Source organism: Leptonychotes weddellii, chromosome 15 (genome assembly GCF_054177405.1).
Source record: "Leptonychotes weddellii isolate Sample4059 chromosome 15, ASM5417740v2, whole genome shotgun sequence".
NCBI classification, from domain to species: Eukaryota; Metazoa; Chordata; class Mammalia; order Carnivora; family Phocidae; genus Leptonychotes; species Leptonychotes weddellii.
The window spans coordinates 265,523-281,965 of record NC_138383.1 but is presented as its reverse complement, the minus strand read 5'-3'; the positions used below and the strand labels follow the sequence as shown (position 1 = coordinate 281,965).

At 52.2% G+C, this 16,443-nt stretch overlaps 1 protein-coding gene across 3 annotated transcripts in view; it reads left to right on the top strand.

Annotated features, from left to right (window-relative positions):
- The window catches only part of TBCD (tubulin folding cofactor D), a 164,939-nt gene that overhangs the window by 97,811 nt on the left and 50,685 nt on the right, over window positions 1–16,443 (top strand). For all 3 annotated transcript variants that reach the window (XM_081804167.1, XM_081804168.1, XM_081804166.1), the window contains 3 exons: window positions 4,185–4,242; window positions 10,765–10,794; window positions 13,215–13,300. In XM_081804167.1, the coding sequence (XP_081660293.1) occupies window positions 4,185–4,242; window positions 10,765–10,794; window positions 13,215–13,300 (174 nt within the window). The remainder of the gene's footprint in view (window positions 1–4,184; window positions 4,243–10,764; window positions 10,795–13,214; window positions 13,301–16,443) is intronic.

Here is a 16,443-nt window from a genome sequence, read left to right as displayed (position 1 = left end):
CTGGAGCCAAGCTGTCTTCATGGGGCCCTTCCCCCCCCACCAGCTCCTTAGAGCAGGTTCACTCTCCCGTCGGGCTGGCCTTGTGAGGACACTCTGCGGGCCCGCACTGGGTGGGCACGAAGCGAAACCTGTGAGTTGTCTTAGGGGCCTTGGCTGCACCAACAAGAGCTTGGCTGGACATGGGCTCATCCTGCCCTGAGTGGGGATGGCGCGTCCACAGATGGGTGGGCAGGGCCCGGAATTGTTGAAATGGACCCATCATGTAGCAGTAACCTTAAAGGGGTTCTGGCTGGCTTCTAGGGTGGTTTCACATTTCTTCTCTACATTCGTTCCTTTCTCTCCTCAATAGTCAGTGTTCCATAATTTGAAAGTTATAATTTAGGACAAATAGATTGATAGGAAATTTTAAGAATTCAATAGAAAATATGAACTTTTGGTAGTATTGGCTGGGCCCAGAGTCAGTGAAGTTATAAGTCTGCATTTTTCTTGTGTCAGATGTTGAAGCAGAATTTCTTGGTGAATATCTTTTCCTAGAATACATATTCTTACGGATTATGATAAAGGAGCTCTTGTTAAACCTAACTATAGTGATGACATTTCCATTAATTCTGAGAATATATTTAGGATAACATACCACACATGTTTTCGTTAAGAACGGCAGTTATGTTTTAGTTGAGAGATCACATTAACATATCTCCATCACTTTATTGATTTTTACAATTTTATTAACAAAAGCCAGTATGATGTGGAAGTAGAAGGTGACTTTTCTTTACTTTTAAGTCCAGTATTATTTAAATCTCATTTCAGCTGTAGTTTGCGGTCAAGAGTTCAGGGGAGAAAGGGAATAAGCTGGTGAGAGAGTTTTGCTGAATTTATTTTCAGCTTCACCAGTGAAAGGACCCGAGACACTGAAATCTTCAGATGTTTAGTTGCTTTTCAGAATTTTAATTTTGAACCAACTTGAGACTTAAAAGAGAGTTCCGGAAGAGTAAGAAAGGCTCCTGTGGGCCCACCAGCTCCCCTCGTGTTATCACCAAACGCACCCACAGTGGAAATGCATGCCTGTAGTATCTCACCTGCAGCCAGTGTGGTGGTGGGCTGTTGGGGGCGTCATGGCCAGGGCCCACCCCAGACTCAGCGTGGGGGATGCTGCCCTTGGTCCTCTGGTTGAGGTGGGGCCTGTCAAGCTACTGGGATTGTCTTCACTGATGCGGGACGCATGTTCCCAGGACGCCTGGAGACCATGTGCTCCCTGCTCTGACCACCAGTGTCCACGCCTGTCTGTGGGTCTTGCCTGCGACAGGTGCATGGCGGCCAGCAGCTGCTCTCTTGGCTGTTCTCTCATAAGGAAAAGGCATTCCCTCTCCCCTTTTCACCCACTGCATCGTCTGTTAATGTCTGTGGGCTCACGGAGGTCTCATTTACTCTTGGGATTTAACCCTTGGGCCTGTCGTCTAACACTTGCTGATTATGCTGTGCAGATGGCTCTACCTTTGGCCATTGGGAGTGGTTTCGGGCCTGTCGTCTAACACTTGCTATGCAGATGGCTCTACCTTTGGCCGTCGGGAGTGGTTTCATGTTGGCTGCTGTGTCCTTTCAACGGGACTCAGACTTTTATTTTTTTGAATACTTTCTCACTTTCTAGCATGACAGGATTCTCCAGGCTTATCTTTTGTTCTCTTGGCCCAGCCCTGACATCAGCTGCTGCCAGGGGTTTGTGTTGAGATCTGAGACCTGGACTCTGCTTACACTCTGATACACGAATGCCAACCAAGTGTGCCTCCAGCCCGAGTCCCTGCGTCGGTGTGGACCTTGCAATGCCAGCCCAGCTGTCCCAGCTCTCTCTTCTGCTCCCTCTCCCTCCTCCTGGCTCTCGTTCTCGGCTGTGTCTTTACTCGTCCACGTGCAGTGGTTCCAGAGCTGCTAGCCCACCCAGCCTGTGAGGAGCACATCTCCTCACCTGCCCTGTCGAGGGTTCCACAAGCTGGCCCCTGCTGTGGTGCTGCTCTGTGTAACAGGCGCCTTCCCTTGACTGTCGGTCCCCCCTTCCTGATGGGTCCTTGACATTTGCTGCAGTGAAGTTCCCTCCTTCTGTGCACCGTTCTGTGGGTTTTGGCAAATTCAGAGTTGGGTGCCACAGGTACGATCCCAAGCAGAAGTTCTGTCTTTCCTGCGTCCCCCACTCTGCCCTGGGTCGTTAGCCACCCTGCCCCCTGGCCACCACCACACTGGCTTTGCACCCTACAGTTTTGCCTTTCTAAATGTCTTCTGTATGGACACATAGAATATGCGGACTTCCCGTTTAGCAAAAGGCACGTAGCTTCACCTGGGTTTTCTCGTGAGGTGATGCTTCATTCTTACTACACAGGAGGATTTCGCAGTGTGGGTGTGGAGGTCACTTATCTGACTCAGGTCTCAGTGGGCTAGAACCAAGGTATCGGCAGGACGGGTTCCCTCTGGAGGCTCTGGGGGAGAATCCGTTCCTCGTCCAGCTTCTAGAGGCTGCCATGTTCCTTGGTTTGTGGCCCTTCGTCCACCTTCACAGATGGCAGCTTCGGGGCAAGTCCTCAGGCTGTGTCTCTCGGGGCTCCTCTGCCTCCTGCTTCCAGTCCCAGGGCCTTTGTGACTGTGCGGGGTCTATCGGTGTAGCCTCCCTGACCAGCACCTGCAGCCTTAACTGCCCTCTGCCGGCTAATGCTGCATGTTGGCAGGTTCTGGGGTCAGCGCCTGGACATCTGGGCCAGGGGGCATTGATCCGCTTCCACTCGGTATTGAGAGACGTGGAGCAGCTGGAGGGATTGGTTGGATTTAGGAGGTCGTTGTTTAGGCTGGAAGAGCTGGGAAATGTGGATGTGCCGATGGGATGTCCCAGGGTTTTGGAGGGAGGAAGAGGATTGAGATGTAGAAATAGGAGTGGGTCGCATCAGGCCCTCAGCTATCGGGGCAGACGGGTGATGTCACTTTGAGGTGGCCTCTGTGTGTCTGAAATACCCCCCTGCCTTTTAAAAGATTTTATTTATTTATTTTTGCGAGAGAGAGAGAGAGAGAGGGAGCGTGCAAGTGAGCACGAGTGGGGGAGGGAGAGGCAGAGGGAGAAGCAGACTCTCCACTGAGCGAGGAGCCCACATGGGGCTCCATCCCGGGACCCTGGGATCATGACCTGAGCTGAAGGCAGATGCTTAACCGACTGAGCCACCCAAGTGGCCTGAAATACCCCCTTTTAAAAGCATTTTCTTTCTTTCTTTTTTTTTTTTTTTTAAAGATTTTTATTTATTTATTTGACAGAGAGAGACACAGCGAGAGAGGGAACACAAGCAGGGGGAGTGGGAGAGGGAGAAGCAGGCTTCCCGCGGAGCAGGGAGCCCGATGCGGGGCTCGATCCCAGGACCCTGGGATCATGACCTGAGCTGAAGGCAGACGCTTAACGACTGAGCCACCCAGGTGCCCCTTAAAAGCATTTTCTTAAGGCTAATAGGAGATGCAAGTTCTCGAGTCATTCTTAGAACCAACGCTCTCTCCACTCCTGCCCCAAATCCTTTGTTTTCTGTTAACTAAAACCACATAAAGTCAAATGAGTGCTTTCTGTTTTATCAGTAATAATTAAGTGTGATGACCTAATGAAGAGGGGTTTAAATGAAGTCTGATGAATGTTATGAGCTTGGAAAAGGCTTCCTTTTCTCCTGGCACGGTTGTGGTTGGCCATCTGGAGGGCTTTACGTGACCTGATAGCTGTTTTTTACACTTGGTTGGGTTTCTGAGAAGGGGCAGGGCCTAGGGGCTCCACTGGCTGCCCGTGCATGTCCCTATGTGCTCCCTGTCCATCTTGGGGAGCTCTTGCCTGGGCCCGAGCGTCCATGTCCGTGTCCATGTCAGCCCTGCCTGTTTGCTTCCCCGCTCCCCCCAAGCACTGCTGATTCTCGTCCTCTGGGCACCCCCAGAGCAGGGCTGAGCACATTCTGCCTCCCACACCCCTGTGCATGGCAGCCTTCCTCCCTGTGGCTTCCCTGGCACTCAGGTGTGCACGCCTCACGTGGCTCTCGGTGGACCAGGGTCAGCCACCCGTGGTGCTGGGAACTCGCTGCACACAGCACGCACTGAGCAAGTGAGAGAGGCCTCTAAGTCCTGTAACAGGGTCTGTGTTCTTTCACAGATTTCCTTTTAACCATTTTCCCTCTTTTTCACAGCGCTCTGGTGATTGCCACAGTGTTTGACCGAAACATAAACTGCAGGAGAGCAGCCTCTGTGAGTTTTCTTGTTTTGTTCCTTTTCCTGACGGTGTGGGTGGGCTCTGACCCGTGCCCTGGTCTGCTGAGCAGGCCGCACACTCCTGGATGCTGCCCGTGTGTGGTGCCTGGGAAGCCACCTAGCGGAGTGCCAGCTCACATTTCCTCCCAGTTTCAGGGGGAAGGGAGTGGTCTTCAGCCTGTGAAGCGGGGTCAGGATGAAATGCTCCACCCCCAGCATGCCCAGAAATGCAGCCGTCTCGAGCATCATGCCTGCTGACCAGACACGGCTTGAGGTAGCCTGTGCTCTGGGGAAGGAGAAGAAAGTGTGTTCTGGGCGTGTGACCTGAGTGTGAGGGCCGCGCAGGTGGCTTTGAGCCTCAGGAGGAGTTGTTGCCAAGCAGAGGTCAGCTCAGCTTCACATGGTTGTGCTGGGCCTGGAGCCTCACTGGACGTGCCTGGCGGCCCCAGTGCCCCTTCATGTATCTGAACACCGTTGCCTAGCCCCCCAGAGCCTGGTCATGTTTGGGGTGGATTCTGTGTGTAGAGAGCTTTCAGCAGGCTACAGTTGCTTCCGAAGGGCACTGACCAGGAGTCTGCATGAACATCCCACTGCGTCTCCAACAGAGCTGGACTGTGGCCCCGAGCTCTGCTTCAGGGGTTCCTGTGGATGCCAGTAGAGATGATGGCTGCCGGGCCTTGTCCCTGGGATACTTGCTGGTGATGTCCATGGCTGTGTCCTGCCTTCACACAGGGCTGTCTTACTGATGGCCAGTCACTTAGATCACGCTCAGACATGGGCTGGTGCAGGTGCTGAGGGACCAGAAGCCAGGGCCAAGAGTCCCTTCAACAGCAGAGCCTAGTGGCTGAGGTGACAGACCGTCTGGAGACGGGAGACTTAGTTTCGGGTACAGACAAACAACTCCCCAAGCTTTAAGAGGTAAAGAATGGACATGGACGGAACGGCCGTGCTTTGAGAAAGATGTGGGGTGTGGCTGGTTGTGGCTCGTGGGAGAGGTGAAGCCAGGAGGACCCTGGTGCTGGCCAAGGTTTGGTTTCTGTATGGTTCGGGTTAGCGGGAGACCTGCAGGAGGAGGGTCCAGCCTGAGAGGCACTGGGGCCTGGGAGGGTTTTCTGTGAGCCCTCTGGATTGTCAGAAATGGGGGTATAGGGGACTTGAATGTGTTCTGTGGGTGGTTGGGCTGAGGGGTCGGATTGAGGGCCCCCAGCTGGGACGTGGAGAGAGCTGCCCACCTTGCCCCGGGGGCCCCCGCAGGCTGAGCCTTCCTGGCTGAGAAATGGGTGAGCCCCAGGGGGACAGGTGGGTGAGCGTGGGAGGGCCTTGCTCTGGAGGGCTCTGCCCACAGACAGGGGGGCTGAAGCTGATTTTAGGTGTCCAGAGGGGAACAGACACACGCTTTTAGGGATCGGTCGTAGAGAGAGGGTGGAGGAGGCACCTGTACCCCATGGCCTGGTCCAGATGGAGGTTGTGTGAGTTTGTGAGACAGATGAGGAGGAGGAGGAGGTGTCTGCTAGAGGAAACTGAGAGCCACTCGTTGAAATCCACATTTAGGATTTGAACACTCGCTTCAGTAAGGTTATTAACAGTTAATGGAAAAAGATACCGAGGAGGAGATTCTGACTGGTGAGAGAGGGCAGAGGGCGCAGGTCAGCAGTTAGGCTTGTGCCTGGCTGGTTCAGAGGTGAAAGATGTGACTCGAAGGCAGGACACATAGGTGTGCTCAGACTACCTTCGGCAGGTGATGCATTGCCGTAAGATGTGGGATTTGGGAGAATCCGCGCCATGCTGGACGTGCTCCCACATGCTCTGGGGACACGTTTTTGGGATTGTTAGTGTCACACTCAAGCTGGGACAGTGCAGGCTGGAGTGGCTGGGGGCCAGGGAAGGACCTGGCTTAGGCGGGGAAGGCTGGGTGGTGGGCAGTGGCGTGGCCACACAGATGAAGTACCCACGTGCACAGTTCCTGAGAGGGGTGGGCACTGCTGGGTCAGTTGCACTTGGTTCCTGCTGCTCCTACAGAAAGTCAGCAGTTCTTTCCCACGGAGGGGAAGCCAGGCCAGGCAGCACTCGGCCACAGCTCCGTCAGGGATATTGGACTGTCGTTTCCGTCTGTTGTGATGTTTTTGTATGGCTTTGGAGTTAGGGTAGTCTGGCCCCACGAAAGGAATTGGGAATATAAAATCTTCCTCTTGTATTTTGTACAAGAAGCTTTAAAAGCTTGTCATGGGGTGCCTGGGTGGCTCAGTCGGTGAAGCGTCTGTCTTCAGCTCAGGTCGTGACCCTCAGGGTCCTGGGGTTGAGTCCCGTGTTGGGCTCCCTGCTCCGCGGGGAGCCTGCTTCTCCCTCTCCCTCTGCCCCTCCTCCCCACTGCTCATGCTCTCTGTTTCTGTCTCTCAAGTGAATAAATAAAATCTTTTTTTTTTTTTAAAGATTTATTTATTTGAGAGAGTGAGAATGAGAGAGAGAGAGAGAGTACATGACGGGGGGAGGGTTATAGGGAGAAGCAGGCTCCCCGCTGAGCAGGGAGCCCGATGCGGGACTCGATCCAGGGACTCCAGGATCATGACCTGAGCCGAAGGCAGTCGCTTAACCAACTGAGCCACCCAGGCGCCCCATAAATAAAATCTTTTAAAAAAAGGTTGCTATTTCTTTGTTTCTACTTTAAGTGTTTGGTGGAAATCATCAGTGAATCCAACTGGGCCTGTTTTTTTTTGTTTTTTCTTGTTTCTTTGGAAGTATTTTGTTATTAATTCAGTTCGTGTAGCTTGTCTTTTTTCTAGTGAAGGAGCTTCTCTGTCCATCTAAGCTGTCAGGTGCAGCGACAGGACATGGGGGGCAGTGCTCCATCTGCCACTTCTCACGCTGTGCTCTGTCCCGTGTCACCATGGGGATGGTTGGTGCGGCTGTTGACACATGGCGGGTGCTCCACAGATGGGTGTTTCATGAATGGGTGACCATGGACCCAGGGACCAGCGTGGTACCTGCTCCCTTTGCTTGGGATGATGCAGGTGGAGCGTGGGCCTCCCTCGTGTGTGGGAGCTTGGTCGGAGTGTCTCCCGTGACCCCAGACAGGGCCTGTCTGACTGCCTGCTCTCTGTACCCCCAAACAGGTCTGATATAAGAGGTACTTGGCCTCAGGCCCTTCAAAATTTTGTCTCAAGAGAAAAGTTTGCCAGCAAAGCCAGTCTCTTCTGTGTTCATGCAGCTTTGTTTCTTTTGTCTGGAGCGTCAGTAGGAAGCCCCGTGATTCCTTGAGAGGCCTTCACATTTCTGCCCTGACATTCACTTGAAGGCCATAGTCATAAGACACTTTCAAACACAATGATGATTTTTTGTTAAATCTGGACTTAAAAAGTAGCTTTTATATTTTCTTTCTTGTTTCTTGTAAAGTCAAACATTTTAATGGGAAGCAGTAGTAAAATCAAAGCACTGACACCTTTATAAACCCTGAGGAAGGGGTGAAAAAAAACCAGAAATCATTTTGTTTGTTTGTTTTTCAAGTTAGAATTAAAGTCCTTCAAAATTAGCAGGAGATTCTTTGCATGAGACATCATCTATATATGCCTACTTACCTAGCAGCTGCAAAATTAAAACAGTGAGGGTAAAAGATGCATTTGTTTAAAGCTCAGGATTGAGTAGGTGATAACTTGAAATGAAATCTCTTACTGTGGAGCTGCCTCCTCAGATAAAGGCATGTTCTGCCCTTTCTGGCTCCTGTTTGTGCTCACGTTTCACGCTCTCCTTGCTGGGTCACTCCCTGCTGAGGTTAGGAGGGCCTGGGCCCGTTCGCTTGCCCAAGGACGAGGTCACCCTGCCCACCCAGGACCACAGGGCCACCGGGAGCATGTGGGCGCAGAGAGGGTTTGAGCTGCTGTGTCCCTTCAGACCCTTCCTCTCCGGCCTGTGGTTCACGTGCCGCCACTTCCCGCCTGCACTGTGGCGATGGGCGTCCAGGTCCATGATGGTGATGGTAGAAATGCGAGTTTGCCAGGCCCTGTGGGGCCTTGGTGAGTGCTGTGTTCGGTCTTCACAGCAACCCTGTGAGGATCTGGGGGGTGGCGGAAGGGAGGCCTGACTGATTGGTTAGGGTAAACACATTTGTGAATCGTGTAGCTGTTCAGTGTTCATTGCTCTCCACGTTGGAAGGTACCCACCCAGCCCGCAAATGTGTCGACATTTTGAGAAGACTTGTCCCCAGCCGGGAAGGAAGGAGTGGTGCAGATGGGCGGCCCCGTGCTTCCTCATGGGAGGGTCAGGGTGAGGAGGGAGAGGGAGCCTGGGAGCCTTGCTTCATCCGCAGTTACACTAAATCTCCTTAAAGCCCACATTTAGCTAAAAGCTGTTTGGCGTCTAAACCCCTATGTTACTACTTTCTGACTTTCTGTGTTGATGTTGCCTGGATGGAGTCATACAGCGTGTGACCCTCAGGACTGGTGTGTTCCTCGCAGGTGCGTCCAGGCTCTGGCTGGGCCGACAGTTCCCTCCTGCTCCTTGCTGGTCGGCTCCTGGTGACGGCAGAACCGCAGTCGCTCCGACCGTTTGCACGTTGTAGGAGCTTGGGTTATGTCTGGTTTTGCACTCTTTTAAGAATTAAGCTGCTGTGAACATTCGTGTCCAGGTTTTTGTGCGAACGGTGGTGGTTGCCTGTTTCGCCCTGTGTTCAGAGGGGCTGTGCCGTTTCACCTTCCCACCGGCAGCCTGTCCGGGATCCCGTCGTCCTGCAGCCTCGCCAGCATTCTGTGTTCGTTCTGTGGTCCTGTCGGCCGTGTGGTGATGCCTCATTGTGCTTTTAAGTTGCCTTTCTCTGGTGGCGAGCACCTCTCCGTTGTCCTTGCCCCGTACCTCCTCTTTGCTGAAATGTCTGTTCAAGCCTCCTGCCGTTTGCTCGTTGGCTGCTGTGTGCACTGTTGAGTGTGGCATTCGTTAATGCTTCAGATGCGAGGTGCCGCCTTCACTGGTGTGTGGCTCCTGGGCTCGGCTCCCGGACTGTGGCTTCTGTCCTCCTGACAAGGTGTCTCACAGAGCAGGAGTTCTAAAGTTTGATGTGACCAGTTTGTCAGTTTTTTCCTACGTGGATCGTGTTTTCAGTGTCCACCCTCAGAATTCATGGCCTGGCCCTCGGTCCTAAAGGCATTCTGTTTTTCCATTCTGTTCCACCCTTCTCTGTGTCTGTCCTCTGTGTCTGCGTGCAGTCAGTCGCCATGCTGGGGACAGCCATCCCTCCCCTCTCTTCTTCAAGACTGCTTTACCGCTTCCAGGGTTGCATTTTTCTGTCAGTCTTGTATTATTTTTTACCTTCTTGATGTCATCAGAATGGTAAATATGTTCCTAAATTTTGCTTGTTATATAAATTGACATTATATCATATATCCATTGCTTACTGGTTGGTTTCTTATTTTCTTTAACAAATTTATTGCAAAAGGTTCAAAATGGTATGTAGAGAAAATCGAGTCTTCCTCCTCCCGGTTTGAAAAGCTATGGGAAGGCCATGGGTGAAATGCCCGTCTGCTGTGCCTGGAGGAGACCACCCTGCTTCTGATTTTTGGGGGGACCCGCCTGAGATGCTGGCCAGCGGCAGACTCGGGGCTCTGTGCTTGGGTTTCTCAAGTTCCTTTCTGCACACCTGCATGTACTCCCTCTCAGTGCCCTGTAAGGTACACAGTGAACTGCCCCCAGTGGCTCTGTCCAGGAGAAGGGGCCGCATCCGTGGGCAGGGCACCCTCCCAGGGCTGCCCTGACTTCGGACCTGTCACGTGCTGACCACGTGGCCGTGCGGTTGCGGCCCATGCTGCTGTGCTCGATGTCCTGCTCCGTTGGGGAACTCTGAGCCCGCTGCTTTGGGGAGAGTGGGGTCGGGGAGCCAGCTGGGTGGTAGATGGGAAAGGAGGCACTGCCCATCGTCCACTGGCCCTGCCGTTGTTACCGTGCCGAGGGCCTGGCTGTCACACCCCCGCAGAGCAGGCGGAGGGAGAGGAGCCACCAGCGAAGTGAACAGGCATTTTAAAGAAAGCACCTGAAGACACTTCATTCTAAGGAAATATTTTGAGCACTGGGCCTGTGTTGGAGGCTCAGGGCTTGTCCGTGATGGCCCGTGGGGAAGGCAGAGGGAGGAGGTGGGCCATTTATGTTCACCGTTGCGAGCTGCTATCACAGAGTTCCCAGGGAAAGGGTCTTGTGTTGGATTTGATTTAATGGACTGATTTGACTCTGTTCTCATGCCTCTATCTAGGGCCTTGAATTAGGCATCAGTGAGAAGCTCGGCGTCTGCATCTAAAGGACACTTTTCAGGATGTGTCTGATTTTATAAACTTGAATTGTGGTTTAAAAAAGCACCAGGACCTAGAGACGGAATGACAACTACCCTTGAGGCTCTGATCAGCCAACAATGAGGACTTTTATTTAAAAAAAATAAAGCCATGGGTCATTTGTGCTACATGGCGTTTGTTTTGAATTTCTTTCCTGATGTTTAGCAAAGCGCAAACCTAACTCACCTGCTCTGTTTGTTCTTCTTTTCCTTAGGCTGCTTTCCAGGAGAATGTGGGAAGACAGGTATGGCTACTTCTTGAAGTCTTCATTCCTAAAACTTCCTGTAGTTTTAACAGTAGAAATACTGAAAGCTGCAAACTTGGTATCTCCTTGCATTGTTAGATGAAGGTAAAGAATTTACCTAGAATAAGCTGATATTTAACTCAGTCACGTCTGGTCACAGAACCGCTTATGATGTTATCCAGGGGAGAGTTGACACAAGTTTTAAACAGTTAGTATTGTGTTTTATGGTAAACTCGAATGTGTAAGTAATTTCACACATACACACACACATCAGAGCTCAGTACCTTATGCATTGCCACTTGGTATTAGCAGTTAGTTGCCTGTGGGTGCAGGAAGGATGTGGGTGGAGGAGCCCGGCTTCTCAGGGACAGAGATGTGATCACTGCCCATCCTACGTGTGGTAGGAGCCAGCTTCTGGAAGCCATTGACCCTGTGGCCTCTCTCTCTGCTCACCAGCACCATCGTCCCCCCTAGTCCTGAACCTCTCATGATTGGTCAGCCTTGGCTGTGGGGTGTGGTCCTTATCACCGAGTCATTCACTCTGTGTGAGCTGGTGGCCATACTGGGACATGTGGTTGGCCTGAGGAAGAATGGGCTGGAGGCGGGTCATGTTGGGGGAACACTGAGCTGAGCTCTGTTCAGCGCCCCAGGAGGAAGGTCTGGGCTGAAGAGGAGTATATTGTGGGCGAGGGCATCAGCAGGTGGTGCTGGGGGACAAGAAGAGACAGTGATGGGCATCTGGGCCTTGGGGGTCAGAAGTCAGGCTGCAGGGCCCAAGGGGAGCCCCATGTAGAAAGCTTGCTCAGCAGCGGGAAAGGCAGGCCTCAGAGAGGGAAGCCTCCGGTAAAACACAAGCATTCTAAGACTTGGTGTTGGGGTGTTTGGGAGGAAAATGTCCTTGTAGGTGCCCCCTATGTCCGTGAGGGTCCTTGTTGCAGAACCTGGGGGCCTGGGTTCTGCATGCTGGGTCCACCATCTCCCGGTTTAGTTGCCGTTCTCCTGGGCTGCCAGAGGCCAGGGTGAGGGCTGACCCTTCTGCTTCCACGGGGGAGGCGACCTTTGGTTCTTGGTGGGAAGTTCTCCCAGAATTGGCCCAGGGAGGCTGTCCAGTCTTGCTTCCACAGCTGGCTGCAGGGCACGTGCTGCTCTGTGCTTCATTCTCCTCCAGCACCTCTGCCTTCTCAGGGTCTCTCCCTTTCTTCCCTGGCTCAAAGGTGGCTGACACCTTTGGGTGTCACTTAGTCCACGTCCACCTGGGGCCCTGGAAACTTAGAAGACGGTGGCTCCCTAGGAAAAGACAGCTGACCTCTGAAGGGGACCAGCTTCAGTGTGTCGGGGCCGCGAGTGTGGAGAGCTCCAGAAGGCAGTGCTGCGCTGGCAAAGGAAGGGGTTGGACAGGCATAGGGGGTGGGTGGGCAGGCCGCTGTAGTCAAGGAACCTGCTGGAAGCTGAACTGAGGGGCTCTGGGCACCCCAAAGTCAGAGCCCAGGAGAAAGAGGCATCTCCCCACCCCTGGCTTCCAGCCTGCCGTGGGCAGAGCTCTGTTCCAGACACAAGGTGCTCTGGAGCAGGGGTGCTGTTGAGTCTTGGCCGTCGCCGTGTCCCGTTTGGTGGGGACACTCAGGTTGGGTGGACAGTCAGGGAGAGGAAAGGGGTCTAGGTTTAGGGGATCAGCGGGAGCCGGTGTTCCGGGGGTGTCCCCCCCCCCCGTCCTGACGTTTGCTGTGAAACCAGCATACACATAGCACAGGGTGCAGGGGGGTTGTGCAGCTGTTAAAGAGACACAGACTTTGAAAGAAGTAGAGTCAGGAGGGCCCAGGGTGCCCCCCAGCCCTGCACACGGCAGTGTCCTACTGTTTGGTGGGAACGTTGGAGAAGAAGGATGTGAACTTGCCAAAGCAAACAGGGTCGCACTCAGGGGAGGGCATATAAACTCCCTGACTTGGCATGAAGTTATTAGTGATGTTTGTGTGTTTGCGAGAATTCCCAAAATGTGACCCACAGGCTTGAGGTGTGCAGATGGTGCTGGGAGAATGGCGCCGACAGACTGGCTCACAGGGTTGCCACGAACCTCCGTGTGCAAAACGTGCAGTATCTGGGATGCGCAATGAATCGGGGGTGCCGGTACTGTTGAAACCTGGTTTGCTTGCTGGTTTTTATGGTGTGGGTGTGAGTCTCTTAAACATTTTAGAATTGAAAGTGTTTGAGTTGTTTGGAAAAAAGAAGTATTTTTGAGCGGTTCCTATCGTAATAGCACCATGTGCCGCGTGAGACGGGCAGTCAGTGAGCTGTCTGCTGCTGGTCCCCAGCGTGCCTCTGCCGTAGGTGTGAGTGGGTGTGAACGTGGCCGTTGACCTTCTGGCAGTGCCTCCCCTCACTCGTGTCACTTGTCCTCTTCTCCCTCTTGACTCTGTGACTAGGGCACTTTCCCTCACGGAATCGATATTTTGACTGCAGCGGACTACTTTGCTGTTGGCAACAGAGCTAACTGTTTCCTGGTTATAAGGTAAGTTGTTAATTTGTCACAAAATACGACACTCCCTGTGATGCAGATCTTCCCCCTGGAAAGTCCACCAAGAGTAGATGTAATTTACATGACCGAAATTTGTGTTTCCCGCTGATTGGACCAGGTGCCCAGTGTGGGATTCTGTTTACGTAAGACTCTAGAAAATGCAAACTAATCCAGAGGGATTGCGGCAGGTCTGGGTGGCCTGGGGAGGGGTGTGGGATCTGCTTGCTTTTTAAAGGGGTGCTAACAGCTTCAAGCATGATAACCAGAATGAGTGCTGTCTCTGGTCATCCCCTCCTCCCAGCCCGCCCTGTTGCGTGGGCGCTGCCTCTGGGCCCCCTTTGTGCCCATGCTTCCTGCAGCTGCTGCGGATGCACCGAGGTGGCTTAGGAAGGACTGGTTTTTCTTCCCCAAGTTGAAGGGATCTCTGGCTTGTTTATGACATGCGAGTAAGAAGAGGTATTTGGGAAATCAGGTCAAGGGGTAGATACGTAGCATGGCCACCAGCGCTGCAGGACCCGAGTCAGATTTGCACCTGCGTGACGTGTGTGCTGGGAGGCCCCTCGCTGTCTCGGCTCCTCGCTGCAGCGCGGGGAGGGCGAGGCGTGTCTGTGGTTTGTCGCCCTGACCCTGCACTAACCATTCTCCATCCTGACGAGACTCTCTCGCACCTGTGGGGACTGTGCAGAAGTTACTTTTCTCCATTACAAGCGTGCACAGATTTTTTTTAAAAAGTAGCATTTGGCCTCTTTCTCAGAGTCTTTGACTAAACACACTGTATTTTTAGCATCCTTTCCATCTTTTCTCAACATCTAATGGCTTTCTGTGCCTTATCAGTTTTTTCCTGCTTTTGTTCTGTTTTCTTTGTTAATATTTGAACATATATATATATTTAAATACACATGACATTTATTAGAAAATGTAGACTACCAAACTCCATCCGTCACTGTCGGGTAGAAATGCAAATACTGAATATGCATATGAACCGGGACCAAAGGGTGACAAATTTTAAAATATGCCATTGGGGATGGGAGTAATGGGTGATTTTTTTTTCTCTTCTGTCTGAACATTTATTTCAATGTGGAGAATTTACCACTTTTCCCTGAGCTTCCTGGGTAAAATAATCAGCAGTTTTTAGCCTTGGCATATTTTTCTTGTCGCTAAGGTTTCTAAGCTGGTCTAAGACTTACATGTAATCAGTTGTCTGCATTTCATAGAGATGTTTGACAGAGCTTAACCCTGTGCAGGGCGTGTTCTTTAATGGTGCATTTGGTACTCTTAGTGTGGAAGAGAGGCGGTCGGTGAGGACAGAGTCCTGCGGTCATAGGACTGGGATCTGTGGGCACTTGGGGGGCTCTCCACTCCAGCCAAGATAGGGCAGACACCCAGGGTCCTGCCGTCAGCCTGGACTGTGGTGGGGGCAGGGGGAGGAGAGGGAACTGTGCTGAGGGGGACAACCCAGGAGGGATGGTCCAGTGTCAGCAGGGCCCAGCTCGGGTGTAGTGAGGGGCTTCTGAGCTGAAGTGAGGGGTGTGCATCGTCCTGAGTCATGGGACACGGTTCAGCAGTCAGGTCTGCATTTTGGCAACTGGAAGCACAGAGGTCAGGTCCCTCGTGAGGCGGGGGTCAGTCTGGACCCCTCACAAGTTGATTCTTCTGGAGATTAGGGTTTCTGGCACACAGATTGGAAGCAAGTTGAAAGCAGCAGGTGAAGACAGTCAGGTGGGGTGTACCAGCAGGTGCTCCACCTTTGTTCTTGCTTGGACAGCTTTGTTAAAGTTCTGAGAGCACAAGGACACTGCCGGTCCCACACGTATATTCTGATCTGTCACCACGCCCAGGTAGTGGGAGAGCTGCTACCACAGAGTTTCCCCGGGCCCCTTCCCCAGCTGGCTCAGGTCTGCCGGTCACTGGATTAGTTTGCATTTTCTTAAGTGATGTGAATGGAATCACACAGTGTGCACTCTGTATTTGTGCTGCTTCTTTCACTTGTTGCATGTTAATGATTCATTCATTCCTTGGTTGCTGACTAGTATTCTGTTGTATGGGTACAGCACGTCCGCTTGTCCGTCCCAGTTGAGGAACATCTGGGCGTCTCCAGTTTGGGGCTGCTACAGATAAAGCAGCAGCGAACGCCCACGTACACGCCTGTCTGTGGGCAGGTGCTGTCGTGTGTTGAGCACCTAGGGTTGGAACAGCTGGACCCTAACTTTTTAAGAAACTGCCAAACGGATTTCCAGGACAGTGGCCTGGTTTCCCATGCCCCGGCAGCCAGCCCTCGCTGGGGCCCATCTTTCTAATTGTAGCCATTCTAGTGGCTGTGCAGGGCAGCTCATTAATCTGTGTTTTCCTAATGACTAAGGCTTTGAGCGTCTTTCAGGGGCTGCTTTGATAAATCTTTTGCCTGTTTATTGGGTTAGTTTTCTTCTTACTGAGAATTTGAGAATACTTTATATATTTTGAATACGAGTACTTTTTCAAACAAACAGTCTGCAAAGGTTTTCTTTTTGTCTGTGATTTGTCCTTTCAGTATCCTGGGTATTCCTGAGACTAAACCTCTAAAAAGGTCGTATTTATTTTTGTACCTGTATTTTATTACATATAATTTCCATATAGGGAGATTCACCAATATAAAATGTGGGTTTTGGCTGATGGGTGGCCACCACTGTGGTCAATGCAGGGCGTGCTTCCCTCATTTCAGAAAGTCACTCAGTCCTGGGCCCTAGCAGCTCTGACTCCCCTCCTGTGCCCAGAGTCTGCCTTCTTTGGAATTGGTGTGAACGGAGTCACATGGCGCGTTTGCTTTTGCGTCCTGGCTTCACCGTGTTACTGAGTTCCTGCTGTCCCCTGCCCTGTCCCCCATTTACCGGCTGGTGGCCGCTCGAGCCCCTTTGATGTCAACATGCAAACACAGGGCTATTTCTGTTGGGAAACAGCCAGTGGTCGTTGGCACTTTCTGTTGTGGGTGTCTTGCTGCTGGAAGTTTCCTTAGCAGATTTCTTTTTTTTTTATTCTTATGTTAATCCCCATACATTACATCATTAGTTCTAGATGAAGTGTTCCATGATTCATTGTTTGTGTATAACACCCAGTGGTCCATGCAGAACGTGCCCTCCTCAATACCCACCACCAGGCCAACC